This window comes from Delphinapterus leucas, chromosome 10 (genome assembly GCF_059928025.1).
Source record: "Delphinapterus leucas isolate spDelLeu-1000000601 "Yukka" chromosome 10, BTC_Dleu_Yukka2, whole genome shotgun sequence".
Lineage (NCBI taxonomy): Eukaryota > Metazoa > Chordata > Mammalia > Artiodactyla > Monodontidae > Delphinapterus > Delphinapterus leucas.
In genome coordinates, this window is record NC_143138.1 from 64882889 (window position 1) to 64905877 (window position 22989).

Sequence of the window (22989 nt, forward strand, 5' to 3'; positions counted from 1 at the left end):
TCCACCTACAGGGGTGGGATAGGGAGGGTGGGAGGGAGGGAGATGCAAGAGGTATGGGGACATATGTATATGTATAAGTGATTCACTTTGTTATAAAGCAGAAACTAACACACCATTGTAAAGCAATTCTACTCCAAAAAAGAAGTTTAAAAAAAAAAAAAGCGAAGCATGGGATAGGTTAAAAATAAAAAAAGTGGTGGTCTCAAGAATAATCCTAGGGGCTTCCCTGGTGGCGCAGTGGTTGAGAGTCCGCCTGCCGATGCAGGGGACATGGGATCGTGCCCCGGTCCGGGAAGATCCCACACGCCGCGGAGCGGCTGGGCCCATGAGCCATGGCTGCTGAGCCTGCGCGTCTGGAGCCCTGGAGCCTGTGCTCCACAACGGGAGAGGCCACAACAGTGAGAGGCCCGCGTACAGCAAAAAAAAAGAGAATAATCCTAAATATTTGGGAAGCTGCCTGTGTGATATCCTTGTCCGATAAAATGGTATGATTTTGGCGAGGGCCGGGGTAGGCAGACAACAATAAACCCTAATGAATCTTCCAGATTTATCAGGGAGAAATTGACCATGTTTTTGGTTATAAATCGATTAAAAATTTTTCTTCTGACTTCATATTTTTAAGCTATTAATTACCAATAAACTATAAAAACAGAAGGTGTTAATGGTAAACAATGCTGTTGGGAAGCCTTTTATTTCTCTTTGTGTAAGCGCAGACAACATCTGTTGATTCAACAGCATGTTTAAAAGAAAAATCAACCACTGCACAGGTTCCACCTACAGGAGAGAAAATGCACTATTGTGTGGGGATACTGTGGTTTTCTTGAATAGGCTCAGGTTAAACAGTAGCTTCACCATTCTGACCTCACTCTGTATTTACTATCCACGAATCTTAATGTAGCAGAGGAGAAAATTTTGACTATCAATGTGCAGCAAGGAAAAGAGCTGACTGACAGGAGCCTGTTGTTTCAGGTAGTGTTGCCCAATTTAATTTCTCCCTAGAGCCCATAGATTCTAAACAAGCAATACAAATGCATATCCCATACATTCCCCCACAAATACTGAGAACTTTAAAATTAACATCCATAGCACATATGGCTAGACAGCGTTGAAATAAATAAAAAGGAGCTCAGAAAAGAAGCTCTTTGCATATCACTGATACTCAATGGACAGATAAGAATAAATTAAAATAGTGGTAAAAACTCAAAAAGAGGGCTTCCCTGGTGGCGCAGTGGTTGAGAGTCCGCCTGCCGATGCAGGGGATGTGGGTTTGTGCCCCGGTCCGGGAAGATCCCACATGCCGCAGAGCGTCTGGGCCCGTGAGCCATGGCTGCTGAGCCTGCGCGTCCAGAGCCTGTGCTCCACAATGGGAGAGGCCACAACAGTGAGAGGCCCGCGTACCACCAAAAAAAAAAAAAGAACAAATATTTTTGAATTTTGATCCAGAGAGACACAGAGAGAGAGAGACTAAGAGAATAAGGAAAAGTAGAAGAGGGGTGTAAAAAAGAAAAGGAAAGTTAATACACCACTAAAACTTCTTAATGAACCACAACTGTTGGAACAACTCAAAATCAAATTAAAGCAATGCAGAAACATGAGCCATCACCAGGCCCAAAGTATCCTAATGTGTAGTCTGGATACTCATGGAGCACCAGACCCTTTCACAGGAACTGAAAGAACAAAATCATTTTCAGAATAATACTAGGACCTTACTGTCTGTTCATTACATTGACATTTGCTCAATGGTGCAAAAGCAATTAGTATGACCCCTTAGTATGAATCAAGGCAGTGGCACCATACTGTCTTGTCATTTTATTCTTCAGTGCCGCACACTTGCAGAAGCAAAATAAGCCAACTTTACTTAAACTTTTCCTTGATGAAACAGTAAAAATTAATTTTATTGAATCTAAATATCTTAGCCCATGTGTTTTTAATCTTCAGTGTTATGAAATGGGAGGTACACAAGAGGACTAAATATCAACTTTCAAAGCATGATGGCTGTCTAAAAGAAAAGCACTTGTGATTGAGTTTCAAGTTCAAGTAGCCACTCTTTTCACTGAACATCATCACTAGAACGAATTGCTAACACACCATGGTTTTACAGACACAGATATCTGGCAGACGTTTTCTCAAAAATAAACAATGATTCTCAAAAATGTCACTCCAGGGACTTCCCTTCCCTGGCAGTCCAGTTGGTAAGACTTTGCCTTCCAATGCAGGGGGCATGGGTTTGATCCCTGGTCGGGAAGCTAAGATCCCACATGTCTCGCAGCCAAAAAACCAAAACATAAAACAAAGGCAGTGTTGTAACAAATTCAATAAAGACTTAAAAAAAAAAAAAAAGTCACTCCAAGGAAAACTGATGGTGTTTGTTGCCAATGATTAAATGAAAATTACAATTGTGAAAAATACTTATCCGCCATGAAAGCTTGTTCTTTTTTTAATATTTTTTAATTTATGGCTGCGTTGAGTCTTCATTGCTGCACGCGGGCTTTTCTCTGGTTGTGGCGAGCAGGGGCTGCTCTTCGTTGCGGTGCGCAGCTTCTCATTGCGGTGGCTTCTCTTGTCGTGGAACACAGGCTCTAGGCACGCAGGCTTCAGTAGTTGTGCCTCATGGGCTCTAGAGCGCAGGCTCAGTAGTTGTGGCGCACGGGCTTAGCTGCTCCACGGCATGTGGGATCTTCCCAGACCAGGGCTCGAACCCGTGTCCCCTGCATTGGCAGGCAGATTCTTAACCACTGCGCCACTAGGGAAGTCCCGCTTGTTCTACTTTTTAAAAGACTTTTCTAATGAGATTGGTCACAGTATTATCAAATTAGATTTTTTCATATTGTATCATGAACTGCATCAACATTTGGAAGATCTGCATAATTCAATAAACCAATATTTTCCAATTTATCAATGAAAGGCATTATGCAATCATACATGGATAAAAGATCCATTACTAGGGCAAGAGAGACCAATGGATTCCATGCTGCAACTAAGCTTTAAGAAACTATCAGTGGTCAAGTATTAATGTAACACAAGCATACCTCAGAGATACTGCGGGTTCAGTTCTGGACCACTGAGATAAAGCGAATACTGCAATAAAGCAAGTCACATGGATATTTTGGTTTTCCAGCACATATAAAAGTTATGTTTACACTATACTGTTGTCTACTAAGTGTGCAATAGTATTATATATCTTAAAAAGAACACTGGGGGCTTCCCTGGTGGCACAGTGGTTGAGAGTACGCCTGCCGATGCAGGGGACGCGGGTTCGTGCCCCGGTCCAGGAGGATGCCACATGCCGCAGAGCGGCTGGGCCCGTGAGCCATGGCCGCTGAGCCTGCGCGTCCGGAGCCTGTGCTCAGCAACGGGAGAGGCCACAACAGTGAGAGGCCCACGTACCGCAAACGAAAAAAAAAAAAAAGAACACTGTACCTTAATTTTAAAATACTTTGTTGCTAAAAAATGCTAACCATCACCTGAGCCTTCAATGTGTAATCTTTTTGCAAGAGTAACATTCAAGACCACTGATCACAGATCACTGTAACAAATATAATAACAATAAGAAAGTTTGAAATATTGTGAGGATTACCAAAATGTGACACAGAGACACAAGGTGAGCAAATACTGTTGGAAAAATGGCACCAACTGACTTGCTTAATGCAGGGTTTCCACAAACCTTCAATTTGTTTAAAAAAAAAAAGGAGGGACATGTCTGTATCACAGAAGAATATTCATAATTACCTGAAAAGGCCATTAAGATACTTCTCCTGCTTCCAACTACATATCCAGGTGATACCAGACTTTCCTAATATACTTAAACTAAAACAACATATCTGGTAGAGAAGCAAATATGAAAATCCAGCTGTATTTTAGTAAGCCAAACATTATAGATTTGCTAAAATATATAAATGCTACACTTCTCACTAATATCTTTTTTCAAAAGGTATTTTTCATAAAAATGTTAATTATGTTAACTCAAAAGGGGTTCATTGTTATTTTAAGTGAATTAAATATTTTTCTCAGTTTTAATTTTTAGTTTAAAAAATACTGATTAAAAATATATATATACTGATAAAGTCACATAAATTAAAACTCTCTGGAGTCCTCAATAAAAATTTTGAGAGTACAAGTGCTTCTTGAGCCCAGAAAGTTTGAGAACTGCTGACCTAGCCTAATCTTTTATTTGATACTTGATTTCTGAATTGCATATTTTATACGATATACAAGTTTCAATCAGATGCAGTACTCCAGTGAAAGGGAGCTCTCTTCCTCCATAAATTCACTGATCTAATGTTACAGTTATAATTGTTGTAGATGCTGCCAGTAATTACCAGGAGCAATCATCAACTTCTTCCAGGTTGACCCCACTATTGAAACTAGAAAGCCATGTATTTGTTTTCCCAGGATCACACGCAGTACTAGGTGTTTATGAGACCCATTTGATCAGTGAGATAGAAAGGAAACACTGGTGAGGGGCTTCTGGGAAAGCTTTTCCTCACAAGAGCCCAGGAAGAGAAGTCCCCAGGTACCTTTTCCAATTCTCTTTCTGTTTTAAATAGGGATGAGAAGTCTGGAACTACCAGCCTTCCTGTGACCAGAACACAAAGAGACAGAATGTGGACAGCTACGGAAGGCAGAACAAAACAACAGAAAAACTAGGGACCTGATGATATAATTGAACAGTGGAAAGAATCTTGGAATTGCCAATCTGAAGAAATCTAGTTGAACAAAAAACCAAAGTTCTTTTGGTTTAATGTATTGCTCGTCAGATTTTCTGTTCCATGTAGGCAAAAGCATTCCTAACATATTTAACAATAAACTTCCTCATTTGGTCCTAATTCAGCTCCCACACATACTATCCACAAATACTAAGTAGTATCATGAAGTCTCCATTTTACCCCAACAATTGTTGTTCTACAACTAAAGACAAATAGTCCTTCTTCGGAACTGGTTGATAAATATGAAACCAAATACTCTCTTTTTCCTACCCTTCTGAGTAGAAATAATTCTGAGATCTAGTTCTGTAAGAATTTGCAAGAATCTCTAAAGACAATGAAATTTAAAAAGCATTCAATATGCTGACTGACAGAGACACGATGCGTAATCATGGGCTTATCACAGTCTTCTGCTTTCATAATCAAGATAATTTTTTCAATGGCAGGTATCTTCATCCACTTTTCAGAAATCCTTTTGGAAAATACGGAGGTTGTACACTCAATTGCATACAAGCACTAGGGAACTAATCTACAATGACTGAGGAGGGCTAAGTTAAGAAAATTTGGACTATGAAGAAATGCCCCATTTCAAAGGAACATCTGCTACCCAAGGCCAGCCAGCTAATTATTGCTATCTGAGAATAAGGGCCCAGAGTTGCCAGATCTTCTAATTTTGGAGGAAGAGTTAGATGTCTAGATTGCTTTGGAAAATCTGCAATATTTAATTGTTGGCAACAGATTTAAAACAAAAAGAACCCAACCTGAGCCAAAATAACACATATCCAGGCTTGATCTCCCCTACTGACAGCTAGCACATCAACTCCAGTGTGATATTTAAACTGCCAACAGCCCAAGAAAATGCTATTAAAACTCATTACATGGACTGAAAATTTTCAGGATAAATTCCAAAGGTATATTTAAAATGCTAGTCACAGAAAGTTAGCACCCATCTCATATGAATAAAGGGGCTCCATCACTAATCTGCTTACCTCCAGCAGTAGAAGTGTCTCCTGTTCAGTCCATTCTCTTCCAGCACTAGCACCTTTACTCTAAAGAAAAAAATTCAGAAATTATTTACTCATTCCTAAAGGTTGAATGGAGCTCATCAGGATTCCCTTCTAAGTTCTGCAGACTGTTTTCTGCAATCCACCAAAGTAAGTCCCTGAGTAACAAGAATAAAACACATAAGGAACCAAAACTCCCAACAGAAAGGCTGGCTTATTTCAAAGATTTCTTGCTACCTACCAAGGAGTCATGGACTACTTAGACATTAGACATGGATTACTTAGACCACTTATTTCTATTATTTATAAGAAAACCAAGTCTGTGTTGTGTAAAACCAAATCAATTGATTCATACTTCTTGATTTGCAGATTCTACTCCATTCATGAAGAGGACTGGCTGTGTAGTATACTTGATATTATTCTTTAGCAGCATATATTACTAATTCAAAATACACATTCTAACATATTATCCCTTCTCTGAAAATTCTACTTTGGAAGATTACAATTTAAGAAATGAAAACTTCTATAGTCCATGATTCCTTTGTGTCAATAAAGTTTCTCAATTCATTTGACTCAACCTTTCTGCACAACTGTGCTGTACACTGCAGGTAAAAATTATGATTTATTAGGTCTCCATAATATTCAATCCATATCATTACGAAATATTTGTTCATTTGCAAAAAATGTACTAAAAATAACTAGTCTTGGGCTTCCCTGGTGGTGCAGTGGTTGAGAGTCCGCCTGCCGATGCAGGGGACACGGGTTCGTGCCCCGGTCTGGGAAGATCCCACATGCTGCGGAGCAGCTGGGCCTGTAAGCCATGGCCGCTGAGCCTGCGCGTCCAAAGCCTGTGCTCCGCAACGGGAGAGGCCACAACAGTGAGAGGCCCGCGTACCGCAAAAAAAATAAATAAATAAATAAATAAATAAAATAACTAGTCTTTAAATACAGAGTAAGAAGAGGAATCTAAGAATTGCAGGATTAAAAGCCTAAAGTATGCCTTTGTGAGGAAGAAAAGATGTATGTAGCTTTAACTCCCAATACACTGCTCAGACCCCTTGAGGATTACTTTAAGAGAACCAAAGGCTACTCTTTTTTATTTTGTTTTTGGCAGCATGTGGGTCTTAGTTCCCTGACCAGGAACCCAGGCCCTTGGCAGTGAGAGCTAACCACTGGACTGCCAGGGAATTCCCCCAAAGGCTACTCTTAATGAACATCAGAAGTGACCATCAATCAGATATGGAGCCCTGAGTGGAACAACATTCATCAATATTTCATCTAAATTCTGAAAAAGAAGACCCAAATATAGGGCAGATCTGTATAACCTAGACACAAATGGCATTTACTGGGTAGGTCCACAGCAACCATTTCCCCACTTCTCATCCACAAAGCATAGAAAGGATTTTCCCCATTCCTACTGGCTTAAGTCAGTTAATGTTTCTCCTCTTGATTACAACTTGAGTAACTTCATCAGGGCCAGGGTTTCTACATGATTTTAGAATTTCTTTCTTTTGTATTTATTGAGGTAAAATATATGTACAACAAAATACACAAATCTTATGTGTACAGTGTGACTACAATTCTACTTATAATACCCATGTAACAACACTCAAATCAATACTGAAAAGCACCCCCCCCCTTAACCTCCAGTTGTTAACAAACCACCAAAGTATTGATACACACTATTCTGAATTCTACAATCGTAGGCTAGTTTCTGCGGATCTGAATTTTATAATAACAAAACCATTCAGTATGTAGTTTATGGGTCTGGCTTCTTGTCCAATATTATGGTAAGCAGATTCAACCTCATTGTTATATGAAGAAGTGAAACATTTCATCTCTGTATAGCATTACATTGTTTGAATAAACCACAATTTACCCACTATATTATTTACAGTTTTTGACTATCTTGGATAAGGCTGCTATGGATGTTCTCGCACATTCTTTTATAAACCCATTTATCTGGTCTATATAGCCAGAAGTTGGATAATTGGGTACATATATGTTTAGCTATAATCGTGTTCTCTAAACTTTTACTTTCTGGAAGAACTTATGTAGATTGGTATTATTTCTTCCTTATGTGCCTGGTACAAATTCATCAGCAGAATCATCTGGGCATAGAGTTTTGTTTTTAGGAAGACGTTTAACTACATATAGATATTGTATAACAGTGTATAAATTATACACTTGAATAAGGTGGTTCAAGTATATAATTTCTAGTGGCTGCTCTAAAAGATTATCACAAACTTGGTGGCTTAAAATAACAAAAATTTATCCTCTCACAGCTCAGGAGGCTAGAAGTTCAAAATCATTATGACTGAACCAAAATCAAGGTGTTAGCAGGGCAATGCTCCCTCTGGAAGCTCTAGGGGAGAATAAATTCTTTGTCTTTCCTTCTTCTGGTGGCTGCCCCAGAATCCTTTGGTTTGTAGCCACCTCATTCCAGTATCTGCATCCAAGATCACATAGATTTTACAGCCTCCTCCTGTATGTAAGATCTCTATACTTTTCTCTTATAAGGACAAATGTGATGATACTCAGAGCCCATCAGAATAATACGGGATTATCTCATCTTAAAAATCTTTAACTTAATCACATCTGCAAAGGATCTTTTTCCATATAAGGTAATATTTACAAGTTACAGATATGAGGACCTGATTTCTTTGGAGGACATTATTTTTAACCTAATATGTCAAGTTATCTCTATCCTGGGAAGACTTTTATATCTTCGTTTTTCAAAAAAATATATTTATTTATTTGGTTGCACTGGGTCTTAGTTGTGGCAGGTGGGCTCCTTAGTTGCAGCACACAGGCTCCTTAGTTGTGGCATGCAAACTCTTGGCTGCAGCATGCATGTGTGATCTAGTTCCCTGACTAGGGATTGAAGGTGGGCCCCCTGCATTGGGAACACAGAGTCTTAACCACTGCACCACCAGGGAAGTCCCGACTTTTATATTTTGTTGCTTTCAAGGGATTTGCTCATTTCATCGAAGTGTCAAATATATTACCACGAAGTTGTTAAGCATATTCTTTATTGCCTTTATATATAAGTAGAATCAACAGCGATGTACTCTTTCATTCCTGATCAGGGATTTGTGTTTTCTCTTTTCTTCTTGATCACTCTTGGCTAGAGGTTTATCAAATTTATCGATCTCTTCAAATAACCATCTTCTTATTTTATTAATCTTCTCTATTGTTTTCCTATTTTTGGTTTCTAGTTTAATTTTGCTGTGGTGAATCAACCACATTCATTCCATATGTATAAAATCATACAACCACACTGTATAATTTCAATCATTTAAAACTTATGATACTAATTTTATTGCTCAGAATTGTGTACATTTTGTTGAGTATTCCCCGTGAATTTTATTATTATTATTATTATTATTTTACTTTTTGGCTGCACTGCGTGGCACGTGGGATCTTAGTTCCCTGACCAGGGATCGAACCCACGCCCCCTCCAGTGGAAGGGTGGAGTCTTAACCACTGAACCGCCAGGGAAGTCCCCCCAAGAACTTTAAAACAATGTGTTTCTGCTATTTTGCAGAATCTTCTATAAATACCAATAGACCTTATTGGTTGATAGTGGTGTTGTAGGTCTTTTATACTCTTGCTGACTTTCTATTTGTTCTATCAATTACCGAGAAAGGATCGTTGAAATCTCCAACTATACTTGAGTGTCTGCCTATTACTCCTTTCTGTTCTGTCAGTTTTTGCTTTATATGTACTTTGAAGGTCTTTAATTAGGTACATATGTATTTAGGATGATTGTGTCCTCTTGATTAATCAATCCCCTTATCATTATGAAACACCTCTACTTCTGGTAAAATAAGTTGTTCTGATGTCTACTACTTTTATAAATATTAATATGGTGATTCTGGCTTCCTTTTGTTTAGAAGGTATGTCTTTTCCCACTCATTTTCTTTTAGTCTGTGTCTTTGTATTTAAAGTGGGTTTCTTGTAGACAATACATGTTTGTCCTTGATTTTTTTAAACCAATTTGACAATCTCTGCTGCTGAATTGGAATATTAAAACTATTAATGTTCAATTCTATACTACTATCCCTACGGTCAGATGTAAATCTTCCATCTTGCTATTTTCTATTCTTCCCATCTGTTCCTTGTTTTCTTGTTTCCTTCCCTCTTGTGGAGTAACATTTTTGTGAAGTATTATTGTTTTTATTCCATTATTGGCTTATTAGTTATGCATCTTTAAATAGTTAATCTAAGATTTACAATATCCATCTCTAAACTGTCACAGTGTACTCTCAAATAATATTTTAGCACTGTCACATATAGTGTAAGAACTTTAATATAGTATACTTCCAATTCCTTTTCCTGTCCTTTTAGTGATGTTTGGTCTTCAACATCAATATGCTGTGAACCTAAATACATAGTTATTTTTGGTTTAAACAGTATTATCCTTTTAAACAATTAAAAATAAAAGGGAAATGTCTTTAATACTGACCCATATGTTGACCTCTTCTGGCACCCTTTATTCTTCCATGTAGATCCAGTCCCCTCCCAAAATGCTTTATCAAATTATTAGTTTACCGTATAATCAATCCTTCTCAACAATTTCAGAACTTTACAACAGTTTAACTCAATTTATTCTTCTTCTGCCTTTCTGCTATTTTTGTCATTTCTACATGTTACAAACCTCCCAAAATGTTAGTTGTTTTAAAAAGTCTACATTCCTTTATATTTAACTACTTATTTACACTTCTCCATGCTCTTTATTCCTTCTCTAGCATCACGTGCTTCCATTTGGAATCATTACCCTTCATCCTGAAGAACTTCCTTTAGTGTCCTTACATTGTGAACTAGTGATAACTGCTCTACCTTTTGAATGTCTGTGAACGCCTTTATTGCACTTTCTATTTTGAAAGGTATTTCTACTAGATACAGAATTTCAGAGTGACAATTTTCCTTTCAGCATTTAAAAATATTATTAAACTGTCCTCTGGTTTGTATCATTTCTGTTGAAAAGTCAGACATCAGGTTTATCATTGTGCCTCTGAATTTAATGTGTCCTTCCCCAACCCCCCTGCTCCTTGGCTGATTTAAGATGTTAGCTTTAAGAGTTTAAGCACCGGGACTTCCCTGGTGGTGCAGTGGTTAAGAATCCGCCTGCCAATGCAGGGGACACGGGTTTGAGCCCTGGTCCGGGAAGATCCCACATGCCGCGGAGCAACTAAGTCTGTGTGCCACAACTACTGAGCCTCTGCTCTAGAGCCGCGAGCCACAACTACTGAGCCCATGTGCCACAACTACTGAAGCCCATGTGCCTACAGCCCGTGCTCCGCAACAAGAGAAGCTACCACAATGAGAAGCCCATGCACCGCAGCAAAAAGTAGCCCCCGCTCACGTCAACTAGAGAAAGCCTGCCCGCAGCAATGAAGACCCAACGCACCCAAAAATAAATTTTAAAAAAAGAGGTTAAGCACTATTTGCCTGAGTATGGTTTTCTCTATATCCAAACTTGGATATGTTCAGTCTCTCTTATTCTGTGAGTTGATAACTTTTCATCAGTTATGGAAAATTTTTAGGCCTTACATCTTCAAGTATTGCTTCTGTACCATTCTTTCTCTTCTCATAGGTCTCTAATGATAAATATTAATTCTTTTGACTGTATCTCATGTGTCTCTGTACTCTTTTCTCTTTGTCCTGTCCCCTGAACTTCAACCAATTTCTTTTCCTCTTGCTGTTTCAGTTCCAATGTATCTATTAACCTGAGTTCACTAATCCTGTCTTCTGCTGTGTCCAGCCTGCTGTTAAACCTATCCAATGGGTTAATTTCAGTATATTTTCAATTGTTCAATAGGTATTTGATTCTTTTTATATATTCCCATTCTCTGTTGAAATTCTCCATTTTCCCCCTCATTTTAACACGTTAATCATAGTTATTTTTAAATACCTATCTTCTAACCATACTAAGAAAAGGTAAGATAAGTGACTTTTATAAAATGTCATCAGATTTAAGTAGAAAGCACCTCCTTACCTTACAGAAAGTAAAGCAAGTTTCTTACGGAAAATGATGCTTCTTAGAAGGAAGAAGGACAAAGAGCACATGCTAGCTTGTAGTCCATATGTCCCTATAGAAAAATCCTTACCTTTGCTAAGGTTTTCTTGGAGTAAACGTCAGTACGAAGACCAAAGTTCTGCAAATCAATTGGTTTTTCCTTGTTCTTCTCAGGAAAATTTAACATCTGCTGAGCAGCAGGAACCTATGAGTCAAATAAATGATAAATGGCTGTATTAACCTCTACAAAGTAAAAGGGACAGAGGCTTTTAAGGATGTTTAATATCGGCACTTAAACCACTACAGATTCTACAAAAAAATAAATACCTACACCTTACACTACACTTCTAACAAAAATTCAACATGTAAGAAACTTTTTTTTTTTTTGCCTCTCTAAGTCACAGAGAAAATAGACAAGTCTTCTTTAATATTTCATAGTGGAGGGCAATTTATAGGTTAGATTCGTGTTATTCCAACTGAATGGTATACATAATCCGATTGACATAGTAATCTTTTCAAGGGACTTCCCTGGTGGCGCACTGGTTAAGAATCCACCTGCCAATGCAGAGGACACGGGTTAGAGCTCTGGTCTGGGAAGATCTCACATGCTGCGGAGCAACTAAGCCCGTGCACCACAACTACTGAGCCTGTGCTCTAGAGCCCGTTAGCCACAACTACTGAAGCCCGCGTGCCTAGAGCCTGTGCTGCACAACAAGAGAAGCCAACGCACCGCAACAAAGAGTAGCCCCTGCTCACTGCAACTAGAGAAAGCCAGAGCACAGCAAAAAAGACCCAACGCGGCCAAAAATAAATAAAGTAAATAAATTTAAAAAAAATTATATAGAAGAGATTAAAAGAAAAAAAAAGAACGTGTGCATAGATGTCCACTTTCCAAATGTTAGGAAGGGGAAGTTCTAAACAATTTAACACATTTATACAGTCTGCTTCTTTATTAGTGTCTTCGATGGCAGAAGTGATAAAGGAGCCATGAGTTATGAAAGCAAATCTCTAAGAGGATAAAGCATAGACTCTTGGCATTAACGGGAGAGCATTATCTTAAACAACTAAATATTCTTATGGACTCAAACATTTACAACATACAAAAACGAACAAACATAACCTATCAGCTAAGAAACAGCACTATTATATGACTATAATAGTAATTCCTGAATATAAATGCAAGAAGTGGTTGTCTATTACCACCCAGACCTGAAAAAAAGGCTGCACTAATTTACCTGAGGTGATCGAAGATGTAGAGGTACAAGCCCAGAGGGGGTATCAGCTAATACATTGAAATGAGGAGTCGGAGGAGGTCCCATTGCCATGGGTCGACTTTCTGGATCCACTTGGTAATTAACAAGCCCCCACTGCTCTAAAAAGGCATGAACCCTGAAGAATAAAGCTCTTAAAGTTAAAATCTAGAGAATGTACCTCATCATCTTCATAAGCATCATTACATTTCATTAAAAAACGAAAAAACCCCCTAAGTAAACATGTTCTCTTGTAGGCTATGAACCATCACAAAGTAACTGACAATTTTGGTTTGAGGGACAATTTCTACAAACTCAAAATAATGTTGAACATAGCACCCCCAAACCTAGTATAAAGCCTAATCATTTCAATCACAGAAACGAGGGAACAAATGCTCATGTAGGTCCATGGTGAAAGAGCTCACACATAAACCAAACTCACAGGAGGAGACCTACATTTTGTTTTTTTCTTTACACAGATTTAGGGCACAGAGCTTATCCATTCCCCACCCTAACCCACTCTCCATCTACGGTCAGTTTATGATTAGACCATACAATAAAAGATGTAAAATGTAAAAATTAAAAAAAAAAAAAGATGCTTTAGGTATTTTATTAACCAAGAAAACATCCAGTTTAGTCAACCTAACATTAGCAATGTATCAGTAACCACCTGCAGTGAAATATCTGAGAAAAAGTCAAGACATCCTTACCTCATCACAGCACATACATCTCCAGTCAAGTTCCTCCGACAAGCAGTGCTGGTTAAATATTCCTGGGGATTTAGGCGGTATGTGTCGATCATAAAATTTCGATATGCCAAGTATCTAAAAAGTAATGGCAAAATTCATAAGGTGAACACACATCCTCTCAAAAACAGTAACTCACAGAGCCAAATAGTTCCATATTCCTCAACCAAATACAACAAAAAGTTAAGACAACAGTCCAATAAACAATAGTGATAATGTACTGAGTATTTACAGTCATAAGTGTAACTCAGAGTAAGAATCCCTAAAATGCAAAACAACTGTCTACTAACATATAATAAGCACAACAGAGTAATCTGATGAAGACAGTGTGAAGTAAAATAAGTACAACCTTGGTCACAGAGGTCAATCAATAATCCTTAGTTGCCTGCAAAATTTGCAAGTAACACTTGGTTACACAGGCTGTCTCCCTAACTACACTACTATATACCTAGCATTTACTGTGTGCCAGCCATAGGTCTAAGCACTTTCTGTGTGGTAATGCATTTAATCCTCACAATCTCTGTATAAGGTAGGATCTATTATTATTCTATTTATAGATGAGGGTTAAAGAATTTGTCCTATGGGACTTCCCGGTCGGTCGAGTGGTTAAGACTCTGTACTTCCAACACAAGCGGCGCAGGTTTGATCCCTGGTCAGGGAGCTAAGATCCCACATCTCATGAGGCACAGTGGCCAAGAAAATTACAAACAAAACACACACACACACGCACACAACTAGAATTTGTCCCAGACCACAAGGCTGGTTAAGTGGTGGAGCTAGAATTCGGCAAAGTGTGGTGGCTCTGGCTCTGACAATGGTTATATACTTCCTGACTATCAGTTTTTTAGAGATCCCAGCTATGCAACAACTAGAGCCTATGAAGCCAAACTCAGAGGTAGACAAGCCATATAAAAAAGGAGAGACAAACTGAGGTTCTGAGTCATAGCAGATTCCACATCCACAGTGTACCCAAGCATTTCTGCCATAAAATACTTAAAACAAGTGTGTAAAGAAGGTAGAGACCGAGCAAAACTTCTTACCACAAAAGTAAAGCAAAAGACTAGCAGCTTGAAGTTAGCTACATCAGAGTAAAAAAGGTATACTATTCAAAGAGTCTGGTATAAGCACAGCTGGATAAACAAAGATTGAAAGGCGAATTTACGTTTAAATGGGCTAAGTTGTGCTTTTAAATAGCAGACTGCCAAGAACTGTAAGTATTTATAAATACTGGCAATTTGCAATTTGGTGGCAATAGGCAAATTAGCCAGAAGAATATACCATGTCTAAATAGGTGAAAAAACCTGACTGGGCTTCTTATGCCAAATCTTTGATTTTGGTTTTAAAAGACTCCTTACAGCTTTGTTATGAAAAGCTGAAATTTGCTGTGACACCTAAACGTAGAATCTCAAACTATCATGGATAATTTACCACGAGAAAATATTTATTAGTTGATTTTCTGTATTACACCCATGTGCTTTGTGTGTAAAAGCATCCTTCCCTAAACAATTTAAACAAGAGACATCTATTTGCACAGTCACATGTGTATAACAGACAACAGATTAACACTATGAAGATAAGACACGGAAAGGTAATTATAGTGTGATAGATACGGATTTATTTTAGGGGGCAAGGATTTCTGGAAGTCTATAATTAAGGGTCACTAGGCAAAGATAAAAATACTTCCTAATGAACTTCTTCCTTCTAATAAAAGTTTTTCTGCTTCCAATACAAAGCACAACAATGCTTTATGTAATTAAGATCAATTTATATGCAGCTATTATCATCATACTTGGCATTCTCTTATTTATTTTAATTTTTTTTGGCTGCAGCCCATGGCATGTGGGATCTTAGTTCCCCGAGTAGGGATCAAACCCGTGCCCTCTGCATAGAAGCACAGAGTCTTAACCACTGGACTGTCATGGAAGCCCTTGGCATTCTTTTAACTAAAAGTCATTCATAAGGAAAATAAGATAAAGGTTCACTTTCTCCTAGATTACATATAATACATATAATCAATAACAAACAGGTACTCACAAGGTGAGTTAGGGAGAAAACTGGAGTCGGTTTAGTGAGTGTCTGTTACTGAATTCAATCTTTAGCTGCAAAAGCTGATGTGTATGTATCAATAGTTCAAGATTGCGGAAGAAAAAATTTGAAACAATTTCCTTTGAAGCAAGGAGTACTGTGTAGCTGAGATATGAACACTGTTCTGAACAGAGTAAGATATTTGTAAACTTTCAGACAATAGCAAATATTAACTCAGAAGGGTGCTTTAAGAATCCCCTGCCAAACACATCCAAATATTAATTTTTCTTAATACTGGTCCCACTAAAATATGTAACAGTATCAGGATTACATCTTTACATTTCACTCACATCTCCGGAGTCTTGGATTTGTTTTTTCCATTGAAAAACTCAGGAAGAGCACGCCGTTCAATCACATGAATACTGAAGGGGAAAAAGACAATTAGGAATCCTCTTAGAAAAATAAAATCTTGAAATTTGAGCTAAGCTTGTTTAACTTTCAAAGTGAAACTGATAAAACCAAAAACTGAGCACTACTTGCAAAATTTAACTGGCTTACACAAGTTCCTATGTATTAACAGTATGTAATAATAAAATTAAAGTACATAATATATATTTATAAACTTATATATAATATATAGAGCTAAAGAAAACTTTCCCTTTCTCACCCCCAATACTTACTGTAGTTTTTCTATTCCCATAACCAAACTCTATAAACATAAACACTGAAGAAAAACAACAACAACAAAAAACACACTGAAGGCTTCAGATTTTATGTTCTTGTCATAATACACTGTAACTAGATGATGAGCCACAAATTAGGAAAAGTTCTTTGGAAATTGGCTGACAAAAATCACAGTACTTGGCATGGCAACAAATTGGTGAAATGAATGATCGACCAAAAGACAACGAAATTGACTGTAATCGGTTTCTCAGGCTCAACATTGATGCACTTTTTCATCCAGCCCTCAGAAACTTTGTGGTGAACTGAATTTTTTAAAATAGTTCAGTGATTTACTGCTTTTAAAAAAGATCACAGAACTAATTTTTAACATTCAGATAAAAATCACTGATAATTTTATAAAATGTTACAGGTGATAAGCACTATAGAGACCATGTGAAATGATCAGGCCTAAAACACTCTACAAATGAAACCAACTGTACATTTAGCACAAAGGTTTTGACATTAATGCTAATCAGTATTTTTCCTGATGACACATTTTAGTTTCTCAGTGCCTTTTCAGATATGCAACATGTACAGAGATTACATAGGAAAGAGCAAATCAATAGTCTGTGAATACAAATAAAAGCATTCACTCTTTCATTATTCAGTAACATTTAAATTGTTTGAATTGGATACTACCAAATACTATAAATAAAATGAATCCCCTGGAAACTTACAGGAAGATGATTTCTAAGATGAATTTATGTTCCATAGATACATGTATAATGAATTTCCAAGTTTTATTATAAGGATAATAACTGTAAGCAATTAATAAACTGGTCCTAATATACCTCTCATTGTTATGTTACAGGTTAGGAAGAGGCCACAGAGACAATTTCACCAAGAACAAAACACACAAGAATGTTTAATCACAACCACTTTCTTTTTCAAAAATCTATGTTTGAAGTACTGGCAGCTGATTCCTTAGGTTCTGAGAATGAGTCAAGTAGTAGAAGGAGTGGGATATTCGGAATCAGAAAACCTGAGTTCTTCCAATTAGCAACTCTGCAACTTTGCACCACTTCAACTGAGGCTGTAGTTATCTATAAAATAGGGATATAACTAATACCTCTACGTCCATCTAACAGCACACTTTGTGACATGCAAAGATCACCATGCAAATGAAGTGTTTCTGTAAACTATAAAAACCTAAAACACTATGTACTGTTATGACATTCCCCTTTTTTGAGGGGAAAATGCTAGTTTCTCAAGCCATTCTGAATCTTACTCTGCAACTACAAATAACAATAATGAAACTTCCAAATTTCAAAGTAATTTAACATAATAATCAATGTAATGAAGACTGACCTTCAAAGAAAAGCAATATACTTATTCTGTTTCAGCTTCTACTTATTCAAAACAAGGAGGAACAGCATTCAGAGTTAGTTTTAAAAAGTATGCTGGGGGGCCTCCCTGGTGGCGCAGTGGTTGAGAATCTGCCTTTCTAACGCAGGGGATGCGGGTTCGAGCCCTGGTCTGGGAGGATCTCACATGCCACGGAGCAACTAGGCCCGTGAGCCACACCTACTGAGCTTGCACGTCTGGAGCCTGTGCTCCGCAACAAGAGAGGCCGCGATAGTGAGGGGCCCGCGCACCGCGATGAAGAGTGGCTCCCGCTTGCCATAACTAGAGAAAGCCCTCGCACAGAAACGAAGACCCAACACAGCAAAAATAAATAAATTTATTAAAAAAAAAAAAAAAGTATGCTGGGGGCTTCCCTGGTGGCGCAGTGGTTGAGAGTACGCCTGCCGATGCAGGGGACACGGGTTCGTGCCTCGGTCTGGGAAGATCCCACAGGCTGCAGAGCGGCTGGGCCCATGAGCCATGGCAGCTGAGCCTGCGCGTCCGGAGTGCTCCGCAACGGGAGAGGCCACAACAGTGAGAGGCCCTCGTACCGCAAAAAAAAAAAAAAAAGTATGCTGAAAAGTCTCAATAGTAGAGGCCATACCTTGTGGTTTTAGACAAAAATAAGCTATGACTCAAATGGACCATCCACCCTATTCTTTTAAGTTGGTTTTAAAAGATATATATATATATATAAAAGCACAGGACCACGAGATTGTAAGGGCAGCATCACTAGACTAAATATACAGCCTTCCAATGAAAGTACCTTAAAGACACTAACATCTATTTGGAGTTCTGGTTCATACATTTAAAAATAAAAAACTGTCCAACAAAAATCAGCCTGATGTGAAAGAGCTACATTTCATAAGTAATCAATTAGTAAGATATGTACATCTCCATGTATTTCCAGCCATGTTCCAAGGGTGCCACAGTGGCTGTGGTAAATGACAGGGAGGGTGCTGAAGAGGTTGTTTTCCTGAACTCTTTTACATGCCAGGGTTTATACAAGAAAGGGCTCCTGTTTCCAATTAACATGAAGCCATTATTGGGTACTAAGATGAATTTTTCTTTAAAAATTTCCATAATGTTTAAAAATCATATAATGAACATCAATATTTTATAATTATTAAATACTCAAGCATTTGCCTGTCTGAACTAAAACTGACTCCAAATGAGTCAGGTTCAAGTTTATAAAATTTTATAATCCTAAATTACAACATAATAGTTTCTATCCCCAAGTAAAACAACCAAAAGAACACATTCCAAAGTTAAAATAAAATAACTTTCCATCCCCCTTCATCCAGTGTGACAGTGATTACTGATGAGGGGACCTGGGCAGAAGAGCACTATTTTTAAAATACATTTATTTATTTATTTTTGGCTGTGTTGGGTCTTCGTTGCTGCGCACAGGCTTTCTCTAGTTGTGGCGAGTGGGGGCTACTCTTCATTGCGGTGCGCGGGCTTCTCAATGAGGTGGCTTCTCTTGTTGCGGAGCACAGGCTCTAAGCACGCGGGCTTCAGCAGTTGCAACGCGTGGGCTCAGTAGTTGTGGCTCGTGGGCTCTAGAGCACAGGCTCAGTAGTTGTGGTGCACGGGCTTAGCTGCTCCACGGCATGTGGGATCTTCCCAGACCAGGGCTCGAACCCGTGTCCCCTGCATTGGCAGGTGGATTCTTAACCACTGCACCACCAGGGAAGTCCTGAGCACAATATAATTTCAAGGAAAGTTTTCCCACTCCTAATTACCATGTTCACAGATGTAAGCAACCTACTCACCAGTTATAATCAAACCACGATGCATAGCTAGGAATAATAATGTGATTGGTCTGCTCTGTCACATTATCTTCACCAGGGTCAACTGACCGACTCTGATCACCTTTGCCAGGATCTTCATCTTCCTGTAGAAAAGAAGCCAAAGTTCAGAGAAAGAGAACTACAGAGAGATATGGAATAGCTTTCAAATTTCTAATAGCAGGTTACAGAAAATGCAGCTAGCTGATCCAATTTCAAGGACCAGGAAAACAAATTTCAAGTAAAAATAGCCTTTCACAGTTTTTAAGGTACCTTCACAAGATGTCCAGATGAGATAGCATATTTTTTTCCTGCTTTTTACAGATGAGGGAATCAACTCATAGATAGCCCAAAACTTTTTCCACAATAGCCTGCTACTTATTTGTCTAGTTTTACCTAATCCTCGAATCACAAATCTAAATTACTAGTTCTCAATTTATAAGGAGGTAATACAAGGACACTGAGACATAATGATAAGGTTTCCCCAATCCCAAAGATTGAGTACTAAGTATCTGCCAACAGCGATATGTGCAATATCTCACTTATTCCTCACAATAACAGCAGGTACTGTTTATCATCTCTTTTGTGGATGAGAAAATGATGCACAGAGCTAACAAGACATAAACAGGATAAAACTCCAGAAAGTGCAGCTAGAGGGCCTACACTCTTAACCACTCTTACTGCTGAAAATTAGTTCTGACTTTTATCACATTTATGTAGGTTTTGCAAACGATTCCACCTAAAAACCTGGTTTTGCTAATACAATAATTTCAAAAAGCACTGCTTTAGGTCAAAACACAAGAACATTTTTTATGCTACCAGTAAACAGTAATAATTACTTTTTTTTTTTTTTGGCTGCATGTGGGATATTAGTTCCCCGACCGAGGCCCACAGCAGTGAAAGCACGGAGTCCGAACCACTGGACCACCAGGGAATTCCCCCAGTAATAATTACTTTCAAATAATATTATCTAACATACGTTTTATATTCAAGGGGATCCAAGTGTCCCATAAATGTCCTTTACAGATTTTTCTCCTCAATACAGAACCTGATCAAGGACTCCATATTATATATGATATTCATGTCTCCTTAGTCTCCTTTAACCCCTGCCTCCTTTTGGGGGGAGATTTTATGACATTAAAATTCTTGAAGAATCCAGACCAGGCAGCTTGTAAAGCATCTACCAATCTCTATTTATCACAATGATTCTTCATAATTAACTTCAGATTAAACATTTTCACAAAGAATACTACAGGAAATAAGCTTATTAACATTCAGATATTTTCAAATTGTGTAGAGTTCTATCTATCAACCTTTTATCTGTGGTGTTTTTACTGTTTTTAATCTTATAAAATTCTTTTCTGTTAAGAAACCAGTCAAATTTTGCATCATATTCTTTTACAAAGGTTCCATAGTTTAATTTCTACCTTTAACTTAAATCAACCTAAATTTCCTGTGTTATATTACTTTAGGTGAGGATCTAGCTACTGCTAGAAACTTAAGACAGTAGTTTCCTTAAGATCAATGAATATCAAAAAAAAAATTTTAATGTATGAAATCATCAAGGAAACTCTGGTTGTTACTTAAATGATGTTGAAACAAATGTGTTAATATTGATGACAAAGGTAAGGAATTTTATTTCCCAAACCAGTGAAGCTAGCAAAATCTATGCTCATCGTTAATTTGTTTTTGTGGCATAGGTTCTACAAATTCAATGTGATTCAATTCAGAAAATTTTCTTTATTCAGGAAAACTAGGGAGAGGCTGGTATTGAAATGAATAAAGGCTGACAGTCTACAGTTTAATCATCTCCGTGAGGAAAGAAGCAGGATGATATCATGGGGCTGGTGTTAGAGTAACCACCTCTAACCATCTTAGGTTTAAGTTACATAACAGACTTGTCCATAGTTTCAAAAGTACTCCCACCCTTGGCATAAAAAAAGGGGGGGGTAATTCTTTCGTTTTCTATTTTGGTCTCCTTTATTGCCACCCAATACTTTCTACTCTAAAAGATGATGTCTTTTTACAAATGTAATATTCATAAATGTTTATGAGTAGCTCTTTGAATAAAGAAGTTTGATTTTAAAGAAAAAGATCATAAGAACAGTTCAGCTAAAGAGCCATCTGTAGTAGAGTTTCTTGAAATACTTTTCCTTGAAATCCTGTCATGAATATTTTCATTTCATGACTGTGTACAAAACAACAAGTGTCACTATGGGGGAAGTTCTCTGACTCACTGAAAAAGAAAAAAAAAGAACTAACCATTTTCAGCATTAAGGAAGTTATTTCAAGGAGATTAAGAATTAGTTACACATCTTAACACAGTTAGAGATGACAACCTGAATAAACAAGGTGCCATTTATTTAAAAAGAGAAATAAAACCTTGCCTAAAATCCAACACCATCCTACAGCCTAATTATTGACATGTCTCCACAGCAAAATTGATGAAACAGGAAGTAGCTGACTTTTAGGCTCAAAAAGGGTAAAGAGTATGATCAAAGGCTACATCAGTTGTGGACTGGGGCTGCACTAATAGAAACAGGAGTGAGAAAATCAAAGCAAGGCACGGTCCCTGCTCACCTGGAATATTGTGCAGCTCTGATTATTAACTTGCAACCAGGAGAGAAATGGAACCAGAAACTATAGCATATGAGGAATACTACCTGGGAAAATGGCAAATTCCTCTTGATAAAATTTGGGGGGTGGGTCAAGAAAGACAGACTATTTTGGGCGTGTGTTAAAAAGAAATTAAAAAATCAGAAGGACCTCAAAACAGAATATTTCTAAGGAAACTTCCAAATCAGTGTTTCTACTGCTCGATACACAGAACCCCTACAGTTATTCTGTTGCACCAGGCCTAACTAAATCATTACCTTTCCTCCTGTTGTGACTGTTTCTTCATCCTGCTCATCTGCAAAATCAAAACACGTAATTCATTTAACAGGTAAATGCTTTCTCGATTACCTGGAAACCTTAAGATTTAAGGAACTGATACTCGCCAGAGAAAAGGAAAGAAACAGAGCATTATTAAAGCTAATTTACCTTGAATAATTCAGTAAATTAGAATTGTACACAGAAGCATAGAGGTGAGTAAAAATTCAAAGCACAAATCATTAAAATTCTCCAACAATAGGGAACTTAACATTAAATACTACTTGGGCTACAATCTTAGTCATGATCTTACTTAATAATAGGTAAGGAACTTGGTTTGGGCTCTTGCCTCCAGAGGTTTAGTGAAACAAAGTAATGACATTTCGGATCCCAGAGGAAATGAGTAAAGAATGAGGAGTAGAGAAGGAGGTGATAATCAATCCCTACAGACAAAGTCCTGGCAAGAGTGTTAATACCTTCTGAGGATAGGGGACTACAGGACCTAAGTGCT

General features: G+C 37.8%; 1 protein-coding gene across 7 annotated transcripts in view; it reads right to left on the reverse strand.

Annotated features, from left to right (window-relative positions):
• SMARCC1 (SWI/SNF related BAF chromatin remodeling complex subunit C1) overlaps positions 1 to 22989 on the reverse strand; it is a 181255-nt gene that overhangs the window by 73723 nt on the left and 84543 nt on the right. For all 7 annotated transcript variants that reach the window (XM_089919220.1, XM_089919222.1, XM_089919219.1 and 4 more), the window contains 7 exons: positions 22481 to 22518; positions 19593 to 19714; positions 16101 to 16172; positions 13690 to 13803; positions 12965 to 13118; positions 11821 to 11934; positions 5693 to 5752 (listed from right to left, as the gene is read on the reverse strand). In XM_089919220.1, the coding sequence (XP_089775346.1) occupies positions 5693 to 5752; positions 11821 to 11934; positions 12965 to 13118; positions 13690 to 13803; positions 16101 to 16172; positions 19593 to 19714; positions 22481 to 22518 (674 nt within the window). The remainder of the gene's footprint in view (positions 1 to 5692; positions 5753 to 11820; positions 11935 to 12964; positions 13119 to 13689; positions 13804 to 16100; positions 16173 to 19592; positions 19715 to 22480; positions 22519 to 22989) is intronic.